At 33.6% G+C, this 22,828-nt stretch overlaps 3 protein-coding genes across 3 annotated transcripts in view; 1 reads left to right on the top strand and 2 right to left on the bottom strand.

The window, feature by feature from the left end:
- Positions 1-2,371: 2,371 nt before the first annotated feature.
- LOC123555696 (E3 ubiquitin-protein ligase TRIM71-like) lies at positions 2,372-4,129 on the bottom strand. The gene has a single exon (XM_045346286.2). The coding sequence runs from the start codon at positions 4,127-4,129 to the stop codon at positions 2,372-2,374; it is 1,758 nt and encodes a 585-aa protein (XP_045202221.2).
- A 3,562-nt stretch (positions 4,130-7,691) lies between these two features.
- LOC123555137 (kelch domain-containing protein 10-like) lies at positions 7,692-13,620 on the top strand. The gene is made up of 2 exons (XM_045345764.2): positions 7,692-8,484; positions 8,645-13,620. Exons 1-2 carry the CDS (start codon positions 7,757-7,759, stop codon positions 9,180-9,182), a joined length of 1,266 nt encoding a protein of 421 aa, XP_045201699.2. The 5' UTR covers positions 7,692-7,756; the 3' UTR covers positions 9,183-13,620.
- Positions 13,621-14,484: 864 nt separating this feature from the next.
- LOC123555138 (centrosomal protein of 63 kDa-like) overlaps positions 14,485-22,828 on the bottom strand; it is a 214,065-nt gene continuing 205,721 nt past the window's right edge. The window contains exon 23 of the mRNA XM_053548912.1: positions 14,485-22,252. Coding sequence (XP_053404887.1) covers positions 22,109-22,252 — 144 coding nt within the window. The 3' untranslated portion in view covers positions 14,485-22,108. The remainder of the gene's footprint in view (positions 22,253-22,828) is intronic.

Genomic DNA, 22,828 nt, shown 5'->3' with positions numbered 1-22,828 from the left:
AAATATAAAGGACAGATTCATCCGTCATGCTGTTGACTAGTAATTCATCGTTTTTCTTAAAGGCTTTTTTCACTTTGAATTGGTACTTTGTACATCGATTTCCTTAAAAGACGCGTTTTACATGTAGATAGTCATAATTAATGTACCTGATGAATGTTTAACCTTTTATAAGATATGTTGATAACATGAGATTGAATACACAAGTTATGAATACATGTAACAAGCGCACTGAAACAAAATGTAAGATACTCTCGTCATATGGATAATCGAATAACTTCATAAGCAGAAATCCTGAAACAAAGCTTTTTATTTCACATAGTAATAAAGAGAAGTCTTAGGCTTACTTAATATTACAAGGAAAACTTTAGTAGCAACGTCTGATTTAAATAAAATACACGCATATCGGTGACATTTTACCCAATATATATATATATATGAGAGACGTTGAAGGGGAAGGCGAAGGTTGAAATCTCAAACTCTCTATTAAGTAAGCCTAAGACTTCTCTTTATTACTATGTGAAATAAAAAGCTTTGTTTCAGGATTTCTGCTTATGAAGTTATTCGATTATCCATATGTATAATTTGACTAAATTTGATGCGAAACACTATCAATATGTATAAGAATAATGAAGTTTTGTATGGCTAATAATTTTAACTAAATACATTGAATTGAACCTGGAAGTATGAAGTTATCAACTGATTTTGAGAAGCATTGAGATTTTGTTCAAACTTTAACTTCTACGGCATATTTGTGTCCACAGGCGGTATTGATTATATTAGATGGGTCTTTTTGTCGTATGAAGTGAAGTTTTGAACGTCCGAAGATGTGATATCACGAAAGTCAAAACTTCAGTCTTTTTTCATCTACTCTGTCCCCATACTCGGCATCAAAGACTGAAATCTGGACGGAGGCACATGGCAGGACAGTCATTGTACTTGAAAAATAAATAATTACGCGCGATTATCATTTTGTGGATAATTTTATTTTCAGTTTCAGATAAAAAAAAATCCATTTCTGTCTGACACTTTATACGACAGTTGCGTTTTAATTATAAACATAAAATTGTACTAGTAAGACGGAAAATTCTTCTTAAGTATCAGACAATTTCAGATCTATGATATCATGATGCGAGAAGTTTCCTGTTAGCCGTATGTGATAACTCCATTCTTTACATGCACGGACCCAGAGCCTGGCAGAGGGGCATTATGGGTCAATCACCCCTTTGATTCTTACATTTTATATGTATATGCCAACATGTTATTTTGTGCGACAATTTCCGTCTCCACCTAATACTTCTTGACTGTTTCGCTAGACACATGGTGACTTGGCACGATTATAAGTCTGAGAGTTTGACATTATACAGTGTCATGCAGAGTGTCAAGATGCCAACGCGTATGATATGACGAGAGTATCTTACATTTTGTTTCAGTGCGCTTGTTACATGTATTCATAACTTGTGTATATTGACTCATGTTATCAACATATCTTATAAAAGGTTAAACATTCATCAGATACATTAATTATGACTATCTACATGTAAAACGCGTCTTTTAAGGAAATCGATGTACAAAATACCAATTCAAAGTGAAAAAAGCCTTTAAGAAAAACTATGAATTACTAGTCAACAGCATGACGGATGAATCTGTCCTTTATATTTTATGGTCATGCCTTTTGTGTTTGCTTTATCGCATATATTTTACTTAATTTCAAAGTATTTCGACAAATGCATTTGAAATAGTTGGTGTTTCATGTTTTTGTTTGAAAAATATTAACTGCATCATCTTTCAAGAACACCATCAACAATTAAGTTCGTTGATATGATTATCATTTTTATTTCCTCTAATGTATGATTTACAATCGTACATTGTATACTGACATCATTTTATATAAAATCTAAATGTTTGGAGCAACAACAACGAGTTTTTACATTGTTCACATTGTTTCGCTTTTTATCGTAACCGCACTAATATCCATGCGATAATTATATTAATTGAAATGTTTTTATTAAATTTTCATTTTTAAAACCTCTTGTAAAAGCCGTGCCTTTTTGGACAATTGATATCAAAATGCACGAAAAAAAAAAAACGATCATAATTACGGATAAATTGAATAGGCGGATTAAACAAAGTAAGGTTCATTCTAAAATTTGAAAACTCAAGGAATTTTAATCGAACTTCAACTTCATACGTTAACTTCGCAAGAGACGTTGAAGGGGAAGGCGAAGGTTGAAATCTCAAACTCTCCAATATAAGCTGTAGAACTTGCTTCAAAATAAATTATGTATTAACTATCAAAACATACATGTAACGGTATTTCAATAACTTCGGGCCGTCCTGACTGAGTGGTAATGGTGCCGCATACTCTGAAACATCACTCTGCATATGTAAGTTTAAACAATTGTAACTTTGGTTTATTCGTACTTCTATTTGTAACAGCAATAATAGATTGATCCTTGGAAACACAGACTCTGTATGGCAGTTTCATGTCTAATGTGTACGATGATAGAATCCGACCTGTCTGAGAAAGCTGTACAATGGAATTTGTTTTATTACTGCAAACCAGGATACAGTCGGATGGACCTACTGCTACACCGCGTGGTTCCTTGATCTGGTCGTTCTTGACAACAACTCTGGTGTTGGTCGCTACGTCATATATATAGACCGTATGCTCGAGCCTATCGGTTAGTATCAACTTATCAGAATTCCTTATATAGTCGCACACAAAAGCAGGTAAAGAGCAATCTTTATTGGGAAGGCTGGTACTGAAATCTTTCTCTTCCCCTGACAGAGATACAATACGAACTGATCTTGTATCATCGACAGTTCCAGTAACAAAGTGTCCCTCATCTTTCAGACATATAGAGTCATACTTTGTCGAAACTTTACATGTCCTGATAAAAGTTATATCATTAGATTTACTGACACGTAAAAAGTCTATCTTGTATTTGCCACCACTTGTTATCGCCACTTCATCCTCAGATACTGTAGCAACACTTCGGGGCATATACGATAACTGAAACGATCCTACTTTCTCAAACTTCTCATTGTAAATCAAACATTTCATGTTTTTATTATCCACGGCAACAAGTCTACCATCCGGCAGGAAATCAAGTCCTGAGAATAACGGTTCCTTTACATCATCTCCAGTCTGCTTCAGATCAATGGAAGTAATCTTCGTTAACTTAACAACCGGATTTACAGGTGCGACAGATTTCTTTCCTTCGTTCGAGGTGTAATTTAATGTTAGCTTTCCGGGAACGTAATCAGAAAAAGGTAATGGTGGCAACTTTAATGTTTCTTCAAACTTAAAGGAAGCGGTAGCAATTTCTAGATTTTGACAATCATTGTCCACGTCCCTGTAAAGTTCATTCACTTGTTTTTTCATTTTCTTTTCTACTATAAATTGCTGGGATGGGGTCCCATTCTGCAAAGCTGTATCAACAACTTCCAGTGACTTTTTAACGTCAGATATATGTTTCACACAGTTAGATTGCTTCTTTGCCTGTTTATTAGTTACTTCAGCCTGAAATACGTCAGTTTCCCTGGTAACGTAAACTTCCAGGTCATCAAACATTTTGATTACATCATCTCGTATTCTTTTTATTCCCGCAAACATTGTTTTGATATCTACACTGAGTTGTTCTTTCGATGACTCTATGTGATTAACAACCTTCTCTGCCTTTGATTTTACTTCTTCTAATTTTCTCTTTAAAGGGAAACCAACTGATCGTGACTTTTCGGCAATCTCCGATATTTCTACGACACTACGACAATTCCTGTGATTTACTATAGCACATGTACTGCAGCAGAGCTGGTTTTCGTCTTCACAGAAAAACTCGAATAATTTTCCGTGCTTCTCACAGATATCCATTCCTTTCATATCAAAAGAAGTTGGTTTCGATTTCACTTCAACTGCATTCACTAACTTGTGATTTTTCATAAAGGCATAAACTGTATGTGCCTTTGAACATTCATTGCACTGAAATTCATCACAGTCTGAACAAAACACATCAGCCGTTGTTTGTAAATCTTTTCTTGAACATGGCTGACATAACTGTTGCCCTATGCGCCCGGGAACAGCATCGCCAGCGCTATTATCAACTGAATTATTTCCTCCCCCTTCCGCCATTTTAAATCGTGTTTAGGCTGGTGATAACAAACGGCCGACCTAAGCTGGAATGAGGAAGTAAATTGTCTTACGCGTTAATACATTGTATAGCTGAATTTATCACTATACACAATGATTGCAAAAGTATGGGACACTGTATTTTATTAAGATATTTAGCTCATGTTCTTTTCACAGCTGGTTAATTTTATGGATGCGAAATCGGCCGGCAAATCCGAATAAGTGCGAGTTACTTTATCACTGTGTTTATGCAAATATAAAAAGTACACAAGCGCAATGTTCTCTTTTACTTCTTCGTGCCATTCACTTTTGCAGGGACTACCAGCTTTACACGGGATCAAACATAGTTCTTTCATTTTTTTTCAGGAAATAAAACATTTATCTACCAGTTCGCAGACTGTACGTCTCACTTTTATAGAGAATTTTGGGCGTGGATGGAAACCACATAACTTGGTGGTCGCATGTTTAAACGGCGGTTTAACATTAAATACTGACATCGGCAAGACAACAGTCGCGCAAGTACGTAAAATGCCTGTGCTATGCAGTATTAAGGGTGGCTCGGTAAGATGCAAGTATTAAGTGACAACAGGTGACGGAAATAGGATGGTTGGGTGACGATGATATGATATGATGGTAGGGTGGCGATGATGCGATATGATGTTAGGGTGGTGATGCTACGATAATATGATGGTATAGGGTAGTGATACTACGACAGTAGAATTGTTGGGTTCTGATGATACGATAATATGATGGTAGGGTGGCGATGATACGTTAACGTGATGGTAAGGTGGCGATGATACGATAATATGATGGTGGGATGACGATGATACGATAATAAGATGGAGATGGGGTGATAATACGATAAAAGGATGACTGGATGGGGATGATACGATAATAAGATGGTAGGGTGGCGATAATACGATAATACGATAGTGGGGTGGCGGTGATACGATAATAAGATGGTAGTGTGGCGATAATACAATAATAGGATGGTTTTTGGAGATGATACGATAAAAAGATGGTGAGGTGGCGATGATACGATAATAAGATGGTGGGGTGGCGATGATACGGTAATGATGGAGGGTGGCGATGAAAAGATAATAAGATGGTGGGATGGCGATAATACGATAATTTGATTGTTGGTTGGTGATGGCGCTACCATGCTATACCATCATCGCATTCCTATTATTCTATTATCCTGTCCAAGGCCGGATCCAGAAATTTTTGATTGGGTTGGGGGGGTGGGGGGCACCAGTCTTGAACGAAGAGGTCACCGCCGAGGCACATAGCAAGGTACTGGAGGGGGTGCCTTTGCCAATGTTAGGGGAATTCTGGGGTCTTTCCCTGGATTTTTTTTAAATACAAGTGCGTGTTTAATGGTTTGTGTTCTTCGCTAATATTAGGGGGCGGGGGTCAGGGGGCTCTCCCCTGGAAATATTTGAAATACAGGCATGAAATGGTGGCCTCTGGTGCATTTTTATGTCTAAATTTTGGGGTGTTGTAGGGGTACGTTACTCCCCTTTTGATTTGGTGGTCAGGGAGCTCTCCCCCTGAAAATTTTGAACTACATGTATGGAATGGTGGCCTTTGGTGCGTTTCTGGTTCTAAATTTTGAGAAAAAAAATTCCTTTGCCAAAATAGTAAGGTGTATCTTTGACGAGTAAAGGTTGCTTCTCAGCCAACTAGCTGGCACGGACCCCTCAGCGCCTGGATCCGGGCCTGCTGTCCAATCATACTCTTATCCTTACATCGTGTTCCTATCATTTTATCATCATATCCTATCATCCCACTATCCTATCATTGATATCACACCATCATACTTTCCTATCATCATATCATTTATACTGCTGTCCAACCATCTATCATCCTGTCCAATCATCCCACTGTCCTACCATCGCTGTCATACTGTCATACCATCGCTGTCATACTATCTTACTATCATATCCTATCATCCTACTAACCGACCATCCTCTCATCATATCCTTTTATCCTTCTATCCTATCCTATCCTCCTAATATTCTACCAAGCTATCCTATCATTATGTCCTATCATCCTTCTGTTTTATCATACTGACCTATCATTCCTACTGTCCTACCATCCTATCCTCATATCCTAATATTCTACCATTGTGTCCTATCATCCTACTTTTTACCATCCTTTCCTATCATACTCATATTCTATCATCTTATCCTATAATCCTATCCCCTACCATGCTATCCTATCACCCTACTATCATCATATCTTATCCTATCATCTTGCAATCCTAGCATCCTACCATCTTATCACCCTATCCTATCATCCTACTATCAACATCAGCCATTGTATTAAATGTCTTCCTTTACGTAATAACAAAATATGTTGTTAGACGAAGTCTGAAAGACAGACACATTTTCTGTCTTTGTAATTTACAGTATATCTATAGAATGAAGAGATAAATTAGAAACTAATTAGATTAACTTATGTTAGTATGGTTCTGCACTTCCAATCGTTCTCATGTATAAAAATACCATTTAATTCAGTTAAAACAGTTACAAAGTTAATTATTATAGACATAAATATACCAAAACTGCGATATATTTAAAACAGTTATGGTTTTGCACCCTGATTTTTCTGTTGTTATCACCCATCAGTTCATCAACGGATATCACAAGTTCATTTTATGATATCCTAAATTATAATTAGTGATATCATTAGATACGCTGTATTTCAAGATGTACTGGTTCCATAAAAATAAAAATAAGGATATCACAAAAGAGAGACTGTATAGATAGTTGCAAACGGCACCACATAAAAATCCTATTTTTGACGATAAATTAAAAATAAATCAAGATATATTAAAAGTTATAAAGTCCTGTTACCACTCTCTTTAGGGTGATGCATTTTATATTTTAATGGTTTTGTCATATATCTAAAGAGAAATCAGGGAAAATCTAGTTACGGAAACGGCATATCGAACTATATAGAGTCTATAGCGGTACGTACGGTTCTAAGATTCTCTAGAGTGGTATTATTCTGTACCCGTAGACACTTCAATAAAAATATATGAACAATGAAGTCCTATGTTATGAAACCAGAAACTTCACTGTGATATAGGTAGTTGAACGAATGATATGATCCGGGTCGCCCATAACCTCAACCTAGAACTAAGTTTTACTAAAAATGAACATTGTTCGTCTTTAAATAGCTGTACTAGTTATTCTGAAACACGAAGAAATATTATTTGGTAAAAATAGTGGTATAGAACTTTCAGAGACATGGTCCAGGTCATTCTGAAACGCGGTCCGGGTTGTCCCGAATATAGTCTGGATTGTCTGGTCCGGGTTGTCCCACGGTGCCTCCCAGTTGTGATTGTTGGGCAGTACACACTGTAGTAGATGATGGTCCGGGTTGTCCCAGCACCAGCTGAACACCATAAATACCACAGGCTCTTCCTTAGTCTGTTACACTGAACTGTCTTAGTGAATACAGTTAATATGTAGTATAAACGCGTGGAAGAGTCTAGCTATTTCTTCCTTTTTATTTCTGATCTTTCCGCTTCAAACGTCTTTTCGTTTCAAACGCCAAAAAGATTTTCCGATTATTTCCGGAAATACACGGAAGTAACCGATTTGAAGGTAAACATAAACAAAGATGGCGTCGAGTAGGAACTTGTCAGAAAAATTGACCAGATCATCGTGTTCTAGCACCGTCAGGTTTAAGAATATCCTCCCAAGATTTAAGCCATACGACACTAAAAGACCCAAAGGACGAAGTGGCCACTGCATGTGCGCCGATGAGTCGGATATCTACGTGTTTGGAGGATACAGCCCCATGGATGAAAGGAACGGGGTTCGGCAGAGCAGAGTTTTACCTGAGCTGTGGAAGTTCAACTTTGCTACTCAGAAATGGACAAACGTTAAATCTGATAACATTCCAATTACATGTGCATCAGCTTCTATTGCAGTTCATAATAAGCAGGTGTTTGTTTTCGGTGGGACAGGTTACCCCTTTGGACAGATAATGAGTAACACAATAAAAACTTTACGTATGAACCAGCCAGCCAAATTACAAGCTGCGGGCGAGGGCTGTAGCGAGAAAGGACCAGCTAAGTTATGCTGGCAACTACTCGAAACAAGTGCAATGTCTTACAGTGGTGGTGGAGAGGTTGAAGACGTTACCCCACCTCCAGCTTATGGACAAAGTTTGATATTCCACAAAGATGCAATTTTTGTTTTCGGCGGTGCTATAGGTTATTACAGTGAGGCTGTTGCAGACTTACATAAATTGAGTTTTCACACAATGTCCTGGGAGAAACTGCGGCCAACCGGCAAAATTCCAAACGGAAGGTACAAGCAGGAGGTTGTGAAAGATGGCGAAAGGTAAAATATATATATACAATCCTTACAGTTTTACCTTTGCTGTAATATTTCATTTAAACAAAAATGTATATTAAATAATATTTTTATAGCTCTTTGATTCTAAATTCTACATTAGTTGAGCTTCTGTTTAATTTATAATTATATGGTATCTATTTTTTAGGTTTTATGTACTTGGTGGTGGACGCCTACACAATGCAGAGAGTCTTGACAAAATCTACATTTACCACATAGCACGAAATCACTGGACAGAGCACAACTCTCTTCCAGATCCTGCTCATGGCTACCCACTCCCAAGATGCAGTTTTGGTTGTGCACAGGAGGGCAAGAATGTTTATGTCAGCGGTGGTAGACATTATAACCAAGACATTGAACATAAATCTCTATCTGACATTTGGCACCTTAGACTTGATACACTTCAGTGGACAAAACTTGCGATGAAGCTACCAGATCCATTATACTTCCACAGTGCCATAGTGTCCCCTTCTGGCCACATGTTTGTATTTGGCGGTGTCCACAGAGATGGGTACAGGGCTCCATACTTGTACAAAATACGACTACCTCTTACACTCCCAAAACTGTCTGAACTTTGCTGGGACAAGGTCAGTGTTATGGCACGTGTCCAGAAGTTTATGACTCCGGCAGGTCTTGCTGATTTTGGTGTTCCTTGGAATTTCATAGATAGAGTTCAGCCATTTTAAGTCAAAAATATCTTGATTGAGGATGAAATAGCTATGTTATGTGTTCAGTTGATATTTATCAGACTAGTCCTTTTATATTCTACAATGCCCTTGTTTTCACTTGGAAAAAATATGAATCAAAGGTAAAACAAATACTATGAGTTACACTGTTCAATATTTGTATCCATTGTAATATGGTTATGAATATCAGTAACCATGGCAATATTTCTTTAGTTTCATCATCTCTTGACTTTTGTGCTAGAACTAGTAATGGAAGTTTTAAGTGATGCTCAATAGTTTATGATATTTACTAAGTCCATGATTTAGAGATGAGAACACTATTTTTTTCTCATGAAAAAGCAGGTACCTACTTTTGTTAATGCTTTATGTTATAATGTATATAATTGTCTATATACTTATTAAGTGTGAGATTAATTTTATTAGATTTTTCTCTTTTTGTATTTATAATACAACTTTCTGTAAAGCTTTTAATAGTGAAAAAAATAAGGTTATTTCCAGGAACCTTGGAAGAAAGATTGCCTTCATCAAGTTGTTCAGTTTTTGAGTGTGCTGAGATTGTCTCCCTTGCTGATTTTGCTTTAGACAGACATTTTCCCCAACTTCAGTCATTTAAATGTTCTGACTTATGATTTAAAAGTGATTGAATTCTAAAAGTATAAGTATAATTGACAGTTTCAATATCTTAAAACAAAGAGTCAATACTGTTTACTGGTATATGTGCTTAAGTGAATGGATTTTTTGTTACTGGGATGGATTTTGTTTTTAAACAGATACAATGTATTTGAGATATAAGTTCATGAAAATGTGCTTTCCTGTGCTTTATTTTGGTTGGTGTATATATGTTTTTATCTTATATTATTATAATTCAACAGTGAGGCATGACTTATCCGCTATCCTCGGCCTTTACTGCAGTATTGTTATGAGCTTAAAGTACAGACGCGCCTTGATGCATAAAGTTGATCTATAGTATATATGTTATGAACATTATATTTGTGTTGTTTTACAATGGGTTTTTATAAGCACTGTTTTGTGCCTTTATAAATATTCCTCAGCTTTCAATTACACATCAGCTTAAAATTCTTACATACTTCATATATTCTTCTTAAATGTATCTATACTGTGTATATAAAAGTATAAAAATTTAAGCTTTTTAGGCTTCATCATTTTGAAAAGCTTTTGGAATGAATTTAGATATTTTACTGGTATTGTTTTAATCTGTTTCAAATTTTACTTTACAGCCTATATTTTGTAATGAACTGTTTTTAGTATCCTTTATAAATTAAGATTAATCTAGTGTTGTACATTAAAATTTAAATAATGTCTCTTTCATTAAAATACCTGTGTACATTTTGTATAAAATGATGAAATTGTAGTCATGCAATTTGATTACTTTACTCATCTTTGATTAACATTTAGTGACAATTAAGCAAAATGGGCCTTCAGGTGTTTTCTTATATATATATTTTATATTTCTTTTTTTTTGCATCTGAAAGGGGTGGGGTTACTTTTAACTGAAAGATTTTTTAACATATTGTCTTTGTTATCATTTCTTATCATAAAATCATACCAGGTCCTGTTAAACATTATACACTCTTTTATACATTTTAAAGTTTAAGAAATGAAACATCAGTTAGAATGATTATGTACTGAAAAATTTTTTTTTACTAATCAGACAATGTTTGACATGTGGTTTATAAAATCAATAAAAATAGTTTTCATAAATAAATAACAATATGTTTTAGGACAATGTGTGGCAGATGTCACATTGTGTTGTTTAAAACACCTGAGGCTCAGTGTAGCTATGTTGACAGATTTCTTGTAAACACCTTTTATTTCCTCAATGTAAAAAAAATCCTGGTTATATACAACCGTTATAAAAACTTTTTTAAAGGGGCATGTCCCTAGATGAAACAAGTATATCACAACATAAAAACTTGTAAAACATATTGCAATATCTCAGATTATAAAACATCTATCATTATCACCATAACAGACTTCAAGTAATATTTTTGAGCCGCACCATGAGAAAACCAACATTGTGCATTTTTCGACCAGCATGGATCCAGACCAGTCTGCAAATCTGTGTAGTCTGTTCAGGATCCGTGCTGTTTGCTAACGGTTGCTCTAATTGCAATAGGCTTTGAAAGCGAACATTATTGATTCTGACCAAACTGCGCGGACGGGCAGGCTGATCTGGATCCATGCTGGTCGAAAATGCACTATGTTGGTTTTCTCATGGTGTGGCTTAATTCTTTATACCAGATCGAGGCCTTGGCGCAAAACTATTGTATCTTGTTCTTTATTAATATACACTTACAATAGTTTTGCACCAAGCCCTCGAGATATAATTCTTCTAAAACATTTGCTTACAAACTTCAGGTTCACTTTTCATCATCAAAATATTTTCATTTTATCATTTTCATTAATGAAATGTTGTCAAGTTAAGAAAAGTTTTTTTTTAAAGTGGCACAAATTTGAATTGGTTGAAACTTTATACAGCAGGCTGTCAAGTTAGGAAACTTATATATTTACCTTACTTATGTGACACTATTACATTTTATGACATCAATGCTTAAATATGAAATCATGGTTTTTTATTACATCACTGGTATGTAGCATACATACCTGTTTAAATTTGTTCACAGTTTTTATTGTTTGTGTATCACATTGCAAAGTTGTGTATACAAGTTTTAGGCATTTAATGCACATTTTAACTATTTCAATGTATAAATAATTTTTAGGTTTTTAATGAAAGTATTGTATGTTGTAGTGATAAATTCCTTACCAAAATGTGAGACATTTTTTTAAAAAAATCTTAATTTTGGAAGTTTAAACGTCATTATGTGTAAAGTTGAAGTTATCATTTTTTATGTAAAGAAACCATTACAGATAAAATTTTTTTCGTTGTGTGTGTGTGTGCAGTCTTTTGCACAGTATTAAAGAGAATTGTACTTTGCTTTCAGTGGCAGATTATATCAAAATTTTAAGGGTCTTATCATTGTGTATGTAGGTTAAGTTGTTTGTTTTGATTAGCCCCTTATATAAATCTCAAATTTGTTTAGACGGTCTTATTTTCTTTACTTAAAGCCATGTTTTTGTGTTGTTTAAAAGTGTTGTAAGATGTTAGAAAAGCAAAGAATGTTTATGTCACTAACAGATTACTTATGTATTCTGTTTTGAATTCTGGAATGTTAACATCTTGGAAAGAATTTTGGGCATTAACAGAAAAAATGCAAGTTTAAACTTGTACTCTTTAAAGCTTATAACTATGTGGTAGTTTGAAATATCTGCCAGTCTAAATGCTAAATGCCTTTAGGCATGGAAAAGGATTTTTTTTAATTTGAAAGATAGCTTTGATACTTTCTTTTTTTGTCACTTTAATGACCACATAACGTATAAAAAAAGTTTGTAAAACTAATACCATACAATTTTTTTCACATAAATTTTTCAATTTTTTTTGTGTGCTAATGTTATAATTATTTTTTCAAAGGACTGTTTTGTGAGTTTTAAACAATCCACATATATATGAAGCCAGAATGGAAAGTTTAAAACTTATTGGTGTCCGGATTGGATGTAATTTACAATGAAAATTAATCGAAAAAAAAAAAATTGACCATAAATTGAAAAATAATCAAGATACTTTGAAAATTAAGAACATTCCTATTACCTCCCTTGGAAATATTTTTTACAATGATGTATTATAATCTGAATGATACGCCGTATTTAAAAGAGAAATCAAAGAAAAGTTTCCCTAGAAAAAGCAAAAACATATACTGTAGTTTATTGCATGTTTTTCAGTGAAATGTTGCATGGATAAGAGTGAAGTATAGCAGAAACTTTCCCAATAAAAGAAGCTATAAAATAAATTAACATCAGTTAAAACTAGAAATAAAAAGAAAATGTGTTTGTTGCACTTGCAAGATTAGAATGTCTTTCTTTCTTGAACTATTATGTATATAAGTCAGTCATAAAAATATTGCATCTTGTCCTCATTTTGATCCAACACAGAAACAAAGATCTTCTATACATTGATCGAGCCTGAAAAGACAGAACTGAAAAAATATATTCATATGCTGATAGATTTTCCTAGCAGGCCACAGTGCAGTATAATAATAATTTATATAGTAGTCTGCACGAGAATCAATGACTCGAGCACATGGTCTTGAGCAGTTCATGTAGACAGTGGCCATTTTCCTGTATTTCTATATTTGGACTGATTTGGAACTCTGGGTAATTTATGCATTTGTTCATTTCCTTACGTACAACTGCGAATGGTCAATGTTATACTGTAGTTAGCCTATTTATGTATATTCTTTGAGAATGTTATGTCTGTTGATATGAATGGTGAATTTTATCACAATGTAGAAATTATAGTATTTGTTTTTAAGAGTCAGAATATTTTATAATGAAATATTTGGTATTAAAATTCAAGATTGTTCCTAGTTGTTTCTTGTATTTTATACTCTTACTGGAAGGTAAAGAGTAATTGCACTGTTCAGTGAGAGAATCAATGACTTTTTATAGTTACCCTTTAGCAGCAAGTTGTTATGCCTTTGAGACCAGTGCGGACAAAGACCAGTCTGCACATTTGTGCAGGCTGGCCATTGTCAGCACTGTTCTTTATTCTGTCAGTTTTTCAGTGCCCACCTCTTTGAATAAGAAGTGGTACTACCCAAATTAAATGATGGACCAGTCCATTTTAGAAATCTTTGTGGGCTGTTAACCTAACCAGTGCTCCTGGATTCTTCATAAGTACAAACTTGTTCTCCACAAGTAACTGACAACTTCACCACATGAATCTGAAGTGGAGGATGAGCGAATTCAGACACAGTCTTTTATCAAATAGTCACAGAGAACATATGCCTCGTCTGATTATCAAACTTCTGATCTGTAGATCTGCACTCTCCCTATTGAGCAAAGCGGGCAAGCTCGTTTTTTTAACTATAAATGCAACTTAAATTAATGTTAAAATATAGTGAAAGGAATTTTAGCACAACCATACTGCTGGTATTCACTTAAAAAGCTTAGATTTCTGGCAATTATTTAAGTTTATTTAGCTGTTGAGTCATGTTATTGCTTATATTCATGTACTGCTTGCCAAAGGCAAATGGAAAGTGGTTTTTCTTTGAGGAATTCATTTTCCTATACCATGGTTCCCTAGATGAACATCTCAGGATTTTGACGAACCTCTGTCGGATGAGAACATGAAGAACTGAGCACAAGTTTGTTTTGTCATACTTACATACATTGTATGTACCATACAATATAAACATAGACCAACCATGAAATATAACAGAAACAATTTTGTGCAGTTTATGTTTTAATACTGAAAATCTGTAGAAAAAAATAAATAACAAAATACACAATCTGTTAATTAATATATTTCAACAATGCACTGTTAGAGTTGATAATGGTAAATAACACCTACATATCAAGAATGACAACTACCAGACACTGTAAGTACCATTTAAGGCTATTTCAGTTCATTCAAGACCAAGGGTTCAACATTCAAATATAAATATCCTACATAGACACACAATGAAGAGTTCATTGAAATATCTTTGCAATATTAGACATATTAAGGTGAAAAGTTCATTGAAATATAAATATCTTTGCAGTTATAGACAAGATTGTGGGAAGGTATAGTGAGAACAGACAGTTAAATAACAAGAAGTATATTTACTACATCAATGTCAGCCCCGCATGCAGGTTTTGAACTAATCAATTAGCCAAAAGGAGTTTTTTTTATTTATTGATTGGTAATGCTTGTAAATTATAAGTAAAAATGTCTCAATTCAGTGAGTCTATAAATCAGGTTGAAAAGTTCTCTTCCTGGGTAAAGTAATTAAGCTATCAGTTACAATTTAACTTCAATTCTAACATGACTCGATTTGATTTCCAGTTAAACAAAAAAGGAGTTCAAGTTGTATATTCTGCGATAAACAACGGTTGACACATGGACCGATAAAAGAGCATTATGGCGTCAATTATGACGTCAAATTGCAGCATGATGTCTGGTTTATTACTCCTTGGGTAAACGAAGTCCAGCATGATATTAATATTAATTTAAATGTTTCAGTGAGCATGTCAGAATGAAAACAAGACCTTCCTGTGATTTACCGTCAAATTTACCACAGCTCATCGTTCAATAACCAGTATTTAACCAATCAGGCTAACACCTTTGTGGTTCAATTCCTACGGATCCGAGTTCTGAACCATGGTAAATCAGATGACAAACCACTCGAAGGCCTTGATTATTTGTTAAATACATCTCTTTAAATAAACTGATTCATTATTATTGATATTCTGTTGATGTTTCTATTCTGAAAATTAACTGAACTGCTGTGATGTACATCATGACACGTGCCCCTTTAATACTGACTTATCAATAATGGTTGTAAATTGCATTATTGAAAATGAAATTCAGAAAATATGTCTGGCATGGTATCTAAGTTCACATCCTATTACAGTAAATTCAGAATACTAGTAATTGCAAGCAACAAGATCTACATTAATTTTTCTATAATGTACCCTAATTGGGTGTAGATCAGGTGTCTGTTTCACAAAAGTTCATTAGTTTGTTTCTACGACAATTCTGCCAGTTCCCTTGTAATAATAATTATATGTGGTTTTAAATGGTATAATATATGATGTTATTACTGTGACTTCAGAAAAATGTTTTGTATAATAAAACACATTTTTCAGCCTTCTTCCTTTAATAGGAAAATGAATCGAGTCGTGTAAGAACATGATTGTTTTAACACATTTTCTTCAAATGTTTAAGACATCATACAAATGCAAAGACAGCTCTTAGGCAGCATTTCCGTCCAGCTCAACTGACAACAAAATAAATATCATTTGTAATATACAAGGAAAGCTTTGAAATACACTCATAATGAACTCCTAAGTAATGACCCCTTGAGACTGTTTCAAAATCCCCATTTATGTCTTTCTTTCTACTCTATAATAACAAGAACTTTTGTCTATAAAAACGTATTTTATTAGTCTGTTTTTCTCAATAATGAAATACTAAAGTTGTCAATATGAAAAATAATGACCTAATTAGTCAAATCTCATACAAAATTCTGTAAATAATCTAAAATAAACAATTACTATGAACTCTCTGTAAAGAAATTAATAATCAGTCTTATCGTCGTTTTTCTCAATAACGAAAAGCTAAAGACGTTAATATGAAAACAATTACCTACTTAGCCTGATCTTGTATACAATATAATGTAAACTGTACAGTTACTTTGAACTCTCTGAAAAGGATTTAGTATCTGAGTTTTTTTCTAAATGAAGTCAATTTCAAAATAATTAACTTCTTTATCTGATCTTATGCAAAATTCATAAATCTCAAATAAACAAAATAACATGAACTCATTGTGAAGGGTTAAATAAGTCAGATCTGTCTTTTTCTTTTTTGTTCAAACTTAATCACTACATCACACGATTCATTAATAATGTACCTTATTAGAAGTCATAAATATAACAGTCTTTTATTATACAGGGGCAAAAAAGGTTTTTGTTACTACTGATAGATCCATCTTTTCATGATTTCTCTTTCTGTATGAACTAAATCTATCTGGGATTGGTAATAGGGACTTTTTTTAATTTCATAAATATCCAGATTAGTTTTGAATTAAGGTAGTTCTGCACGTTTGATAAACCGGAAGTGATGGCGTGACACCATTTTTCCGGAAAACGTAGAATAAAGACTGGATTCGGCGTACGGTACAGAAAATCATTTTATGAATTAATTGCAACCTGTGAGTAAATTTATTACAATGGTACTGTTGCTATATTGTAAAGTCAAAATATGATATTAAAACATATCACATGTTAAATAATTCAAAATAACGTCCTAAAATTAGCGTGAAATGTCCGGTTTACTTTAATCATGGTCAAATATCTCAAAAATAAGCACACGGACCCATATATTTTATTTCATCAAATTATAGGCCATGTCTTTATTTACAGCTGTGAGAAGTTTCATCAAAATCTACATTGTAGAAAAATTTCTATTCACGAAAATGTTAAGAAATTTATGATTTTTCCATAGACTCTCATTATGAAATATTGCATGAGGTCCCTATTTTTCAAATCAGTCTAGCAAAAAATCAAGCACACGACCCTATCTTTTTTATTTGCTTAATTTTCTAGGTATATTCTGAAGTTTTGAAAAATCAGTGTTTAATCAAATTCTACATTGTAGAAATAATTTCGATCCAAACATGCAGAACTACCTTAATCTTGAAAAAAAAAACATGATTCTGATGTGGTATTTTTCTATTGTACACACCAAAAACTTCAATTTTGACTTTCATTTGTAAATTGGCAGTAAAACTAGTGAAACTTTCAGTATAATATCTAAAAGTAGCATTTAAGCAACATTTCTACCCAAAATATTTGGTAACATTTCAATTTTTTTTTGAAACAGTGATTCTTATTTCAACAATGGTAAAATACAAGTTGGGGAAAAAATTGACATTTCTTATTAATAGAGATTTCAAAAATTAAAAAAAAATCCTCTTACCACCATTGCAGTTGTTAAGAATGGTGTATAGTCTATAATTATGTGGATCTTGCAAAATAAAACTTTGGACCTCATACCAATAAGGGGTTTATTACTGGTATATGACAGAAATAACTTTTCATATTTTACAAGTATTGAATGACTTGCCAGTCAATAGTCAAAACTATCTACCCAAAGTCCAAATCTGGTTTGACAAGTGATTAAAGTTGTCTTATCCCTCATTGCCTTACACTTTCCACTGACCAAACTAAGCAGGCTACAATACCACTAAACTTCAGCGGATGTTTTTTAACTGACACGTACAAACACAGTGATAACAGTTAATAATTCAGGCCTGGGAATTTTCACAACTTGTCCTGATTTCAGGCTTTTTACTAGCAGAATGGCCCTATATAGCTCAGTTTAAAAAGGACATTTCAGGCTTTAGCAAGCAGGAAGCAGGTTTTCAGGCTTAAGGCTTTTGACTCAAAGCCAGGCCTGATCATGTCAAGTTAACTGTCTGTTCCTGTAAGCTAACAAAAATACAATAACATTTCTATTTATCAAGTCAAGTCAAGCGAGTCCATTGAAATATTTCAACTAAACTAAGCTTCTGATTCTAAGTCTAAAACAAACTGATGCAAACTCTAACACAGTCAATATATATCTGAATGAATATGAGATAATCCCTGTTAATAAAATATCATTTACGAATAAAATCAAGAAGATATTGTTTGACATACTGTCACATCAATGTAAAAAGTAGTCACCTGCATTAACATTAACCTTTACCCCACTAAATTTTAAAATGGACTGGTCCATCATTCAATTAGGGTAGTACCATTCATTATTTGAAGGGATGTTCAATGAAAGTTTACTGACTAAGCAGCAAACAGTACAGATCATGATCAGTCTGCACTGGTCGCAAAAGACAGAATCACTTGCTGACAGCAGGCTAAATGCTTCTTAACCTTCACCCCACTAAATTTCTAAACTGGACTGATCCATCATTCAATTTGGGCAGTACCATTTATTATTTGAAGGGGTGTTAAGAAGCATTTATCCATTTTTCGCACCAAGGTGATAACATACAAATATATTTTCTACTTTTTACTGGTCTACATTTTTGGTAACAAAGTTTTTTCCTCGACTTCACTTTAAATATAAGTCAATAGCACTAATATTTTACATCATTCAAAAAAGTAAGGTAACGGACCAGAAATGACAATCGTATGCAATTTCGGCATTCTCAAGTTTTAACGCGTTGGGCTGTATTAAAAGAATGCCATTAGCCTAATGAACATAAAAGGTAACTGCCAGGAAATTGTCGGTAAACTAACTAGAATATACTCAATAATGCAACTTCCAACAAACTATACTGTGCTGTTGGCCATATTCAGTCTCTTTACTCAAGAGTATTCAAGTACATAGTAATCTAAGATGATGGTTTGAAAACAAAAAAAGTAGGTAAGGTCTTTTTGGTTTTCATTTAAATGATGTGCCAATTTTACTAAATATAGAAAAATGTTCAAATATAGATTACAGTAAAATACTGTTTGCTCAAAAGCACAAGGGGCCGTAGCTTTAAATTTAGACAAGATCTATGTCCATAGAACGCTTGTGCCCCATACTCCTGTCACTGTTATGCAAGTCAAGGCCTATAACTCTGGTTTGGCTCTTGAAATTCCAATTAGAACACCAGGTGCACAACTTCACATGCTGAATAACAATCCTGTGATGTTTGATGTCTCCATGTCAAATACTTTTTGAGATATGCATTCGGACAGACAAAGAGACAGACAATGGCATGTGTGTGTTTGGTGGGAGGAGGGTGGGGGGACAAAAATATGTTGCAGTCCAAACAAATATAAGAAAAATGCATTTGACTTAATGTGCACTCTGTATTTCTCAAAGATTCTATGTGAAATTTAGACACATGACGGTGTATCCTGTGGCTCAAGTTTAGAGCAATTTGGTATAGCACAAAGAAATGGCAGTGACAATGTAACTAATACATATATAAAGTATAACAAATCACAACACATGCACCAGTATGTTTTGATTATACCATTTAATATCATGTAGGATAAAATGTATGTGTTTAAAGGGGCATCTTTCCAGAAGTACATAACACTATCAAGAATTTCAACTGATATAAAACATTTTTATAATTCTAACATGGCTCAAGTTTTGGTAAGTTACAAACGGTATTATCCTCAGTTACAAAAGTGTTATCTATTCTGTGGTGAACAAAAGTGGACCCATGGACCAATAAGAGAACACGATTTAAAATGGCTGCATGACCCCCTGTGCACCAAAACTCAGACGAATGAAGTTGACAGTGATTTTATCATATAATTAGGTTTTAACTTAATGTGTGTGTTAGAATTAGAATCAACAATGCTGCCTTCTGGTTTATCATCTGATTTAACACAGTCCATCATTACCATTTAGATGGTCGAGTATTTAATCACTTGAGCTAATGTCCTCATGGTTACCGGTAAATTCCTTCACATGTGATTTTTGGACCATTGTAAATCAGATGATAAACAATGTAAAGGCATTTGACTTTTGAACCATTGTAAATCAGATGATAAACTCTGTGGAAAACTTTGTCTTCATTATCTATTCTCTGTTACTAACAAATAAAAGTAATTTCAAAATATTTTATATAAATCTAGAGACATACCACTTTAACACTACCCTGTGACACTATGGTCAATAAAAAACATGAACGGCATGAAAACAATGGACACAAAATGTGTTTCTCCTTACTTGTAAATCTTAACATGTATGAAACAGAGATTACTGATTATGTTTTGAATGTAATTTTGATACACAAGAATTGCACAAGACATGATTACAATAACTGAATGTTTTCCATGTATATTTAGGAAATTAGTTACTGAACATAAAAACTCAAATGAGAAAACTGAGGTAATCTCTAACATAGACGGCAACATTGTGGCAACACATAATCAATCAGTCTAAAAGGTGTTGAACAGTGAAATAAACAGAGTCCATATGCACAAATGTTAGTCTGAAACTCTGACCAGCAAATAACAAAGTTGCCATATGTTGAAATTTTTCAGAGCTACTTGTATCTCTGGTTGAAAAATGCACATTCAGGCAGTTTCATTACAACTTTAGCTTATTTAACAATGCCACAGCGAAATTTTTTTAAAGCATTTGCTAGTACAAGTCTAAGTTTCAGAGTTAAAACATTAATGTGTAAGGGCCCCAGAATAAAGTTTATTCATTTGGTCAAGAACTACTTTTTACAATAAATGGAGAACAAATGTCCAAAGGTAAAAATACAACATTCCATACCATGAAATTATTTTTATTTTGGGAAGTATATTTCCTAGGATTTCATGGTTTAACCAATCTATGAAACACAATCACAATGAACAAAATTAAAGGAAATTCAGCTTTACTTTTGCTTTATTTAAAATGTGTTCTATAAGAATCCATGTCCATTTTGGTTTGAACTGGGAATTTTATGGCAAATTAAATGATTTCACAGTAATTCTTTCAACTTCTTTCACAGTAATAAGGCTTATTTAAAAAATTTTAGAGAAATTTCACAATGCAAATACAGGTAGGTAATTAAAACAAGAGAGATAACTAACAAAATGCTTAATATTCTGGTTAATGTTCAAAATATAAGAGAAAATTCTGAGAAAACTGGAACAAAAGATATCAAGAAAAATAACATAATCAAAATTTCTGTTTACCCTCATAATTCTGGATATCTACATGTATTTATCTTTCTATTTGTGCAGCACATTTACGCAAGGCATTATGCCCCTTTAATTACATAAAAATAAATAAATGCAAAAAATGTATGAGCTTATCTTTGTACATCCTTTTAAACAACAGCTAGTCTCTTAAATATATATTTCAACATATATATATATATACTTAACTACTCAATAAATGCAGAAAAATGGCAAAAAACTTTTAGTTCTCAACAAAAGCTGAGTGTCTTTTATAAAACCTTAGCACATACATGTACTAATATCTGGTACTTACAAGGCAACACTAAATGACACCTTATTGTTATCTATATTAACAACATATATAACTATGTAACTGATTGTCTGACAGTTTTATAGCACATCATTCTAAAGTCAAAAACTAGTACATTTGTATAAGCACAAAAGTCAATCTGCTGACAGAAAATATTCAAATGCCACATTTCTACAGAATATATCAAATGAACTGTATTGCATACACATCAGTCCTGTAAAATCTTTAGTTCAGACCAGTTACATTGTAAGACAAAGTCTGTCACACATAACTGGGATATAAGCACAGAAATTCATCCAAAAAAAAAATCCCGTTTTAAATATAGATATCACAGAATATGTTCATTGCTCGTCTACACTGTACAGTGTAAGCATGCCTGCTACCGTTTGTGTTTTTTGATGGCAGTTTCCGAGTTAGACTTCAGAGATTCTATGTGACTGTCTATAATACTCTCTAGTTGCCGCGTACGTGCATGCTCTTGTACTAAAAACTTTTCTGATGCTGACTCTCCTATAGCTGGCATCTGAAATATACAAAACATTTTAATGTTACTTATAAAACAAGCAAAGATACTATCAAAGATACAGGTCACAAAGATCTTTAGGATGAAAAAAAAAAGAGATCTCAAGTCCCCTAAAAATACTGATAGAATATTAAAAGTCTAACAAGAGCACCACCTAGCGGGTGCTGGCGCTCATCTGATTTTTTTTGTATAATAGAAATATTGTCCTACCCATGATTTTCTAAGTCTAAAAAGGGCCATCACTCTTGCAAAAAGCAGGATAGAGTTATGTTTCTTGATGTACAGTGTCCACTTATGATGGTGAAAAACTGTTGCAAGTTTTAAAGCAATAGCTTTGATAGTTTATGAGAAAAGTTGACTTAAACATAATATTCAACCAAGAAAATGATTTTTCTAAGTCCAAAAGGGGCAATAATTATTGCAAAAAGCAGGATGGTGTTATGTTGCTTGCTGTACAGGGTCAGCTTATGATGGTGAACAAGAGTTGCAAGTTTTAAAGCAATAGCTTTGATAGTTTAAGAGAAAAAGTTGACCTAAACATAAAACTTAACCAAGAAATCTGATATTTTCTAAGTA

The sequence above is a fragment of the Mercenaria mercenaria genome, chromosome 7 (genome assembly GCF_021730395.1).
Source record: "Mercenaria mercenaria strain notata chromosome 7, MADL_Memer_1, whole genome shotgun sequence".
NCBI classification, from domain to species: Eukaryota; Metazoa; Mollusca; class Bivalvia; order Venerida; family Veneridae; genus Mercenaria; species Mercenaria mercenaria.
This window is presented reverse-complemented; position numbering and strand designations above follow the sequence as displayed.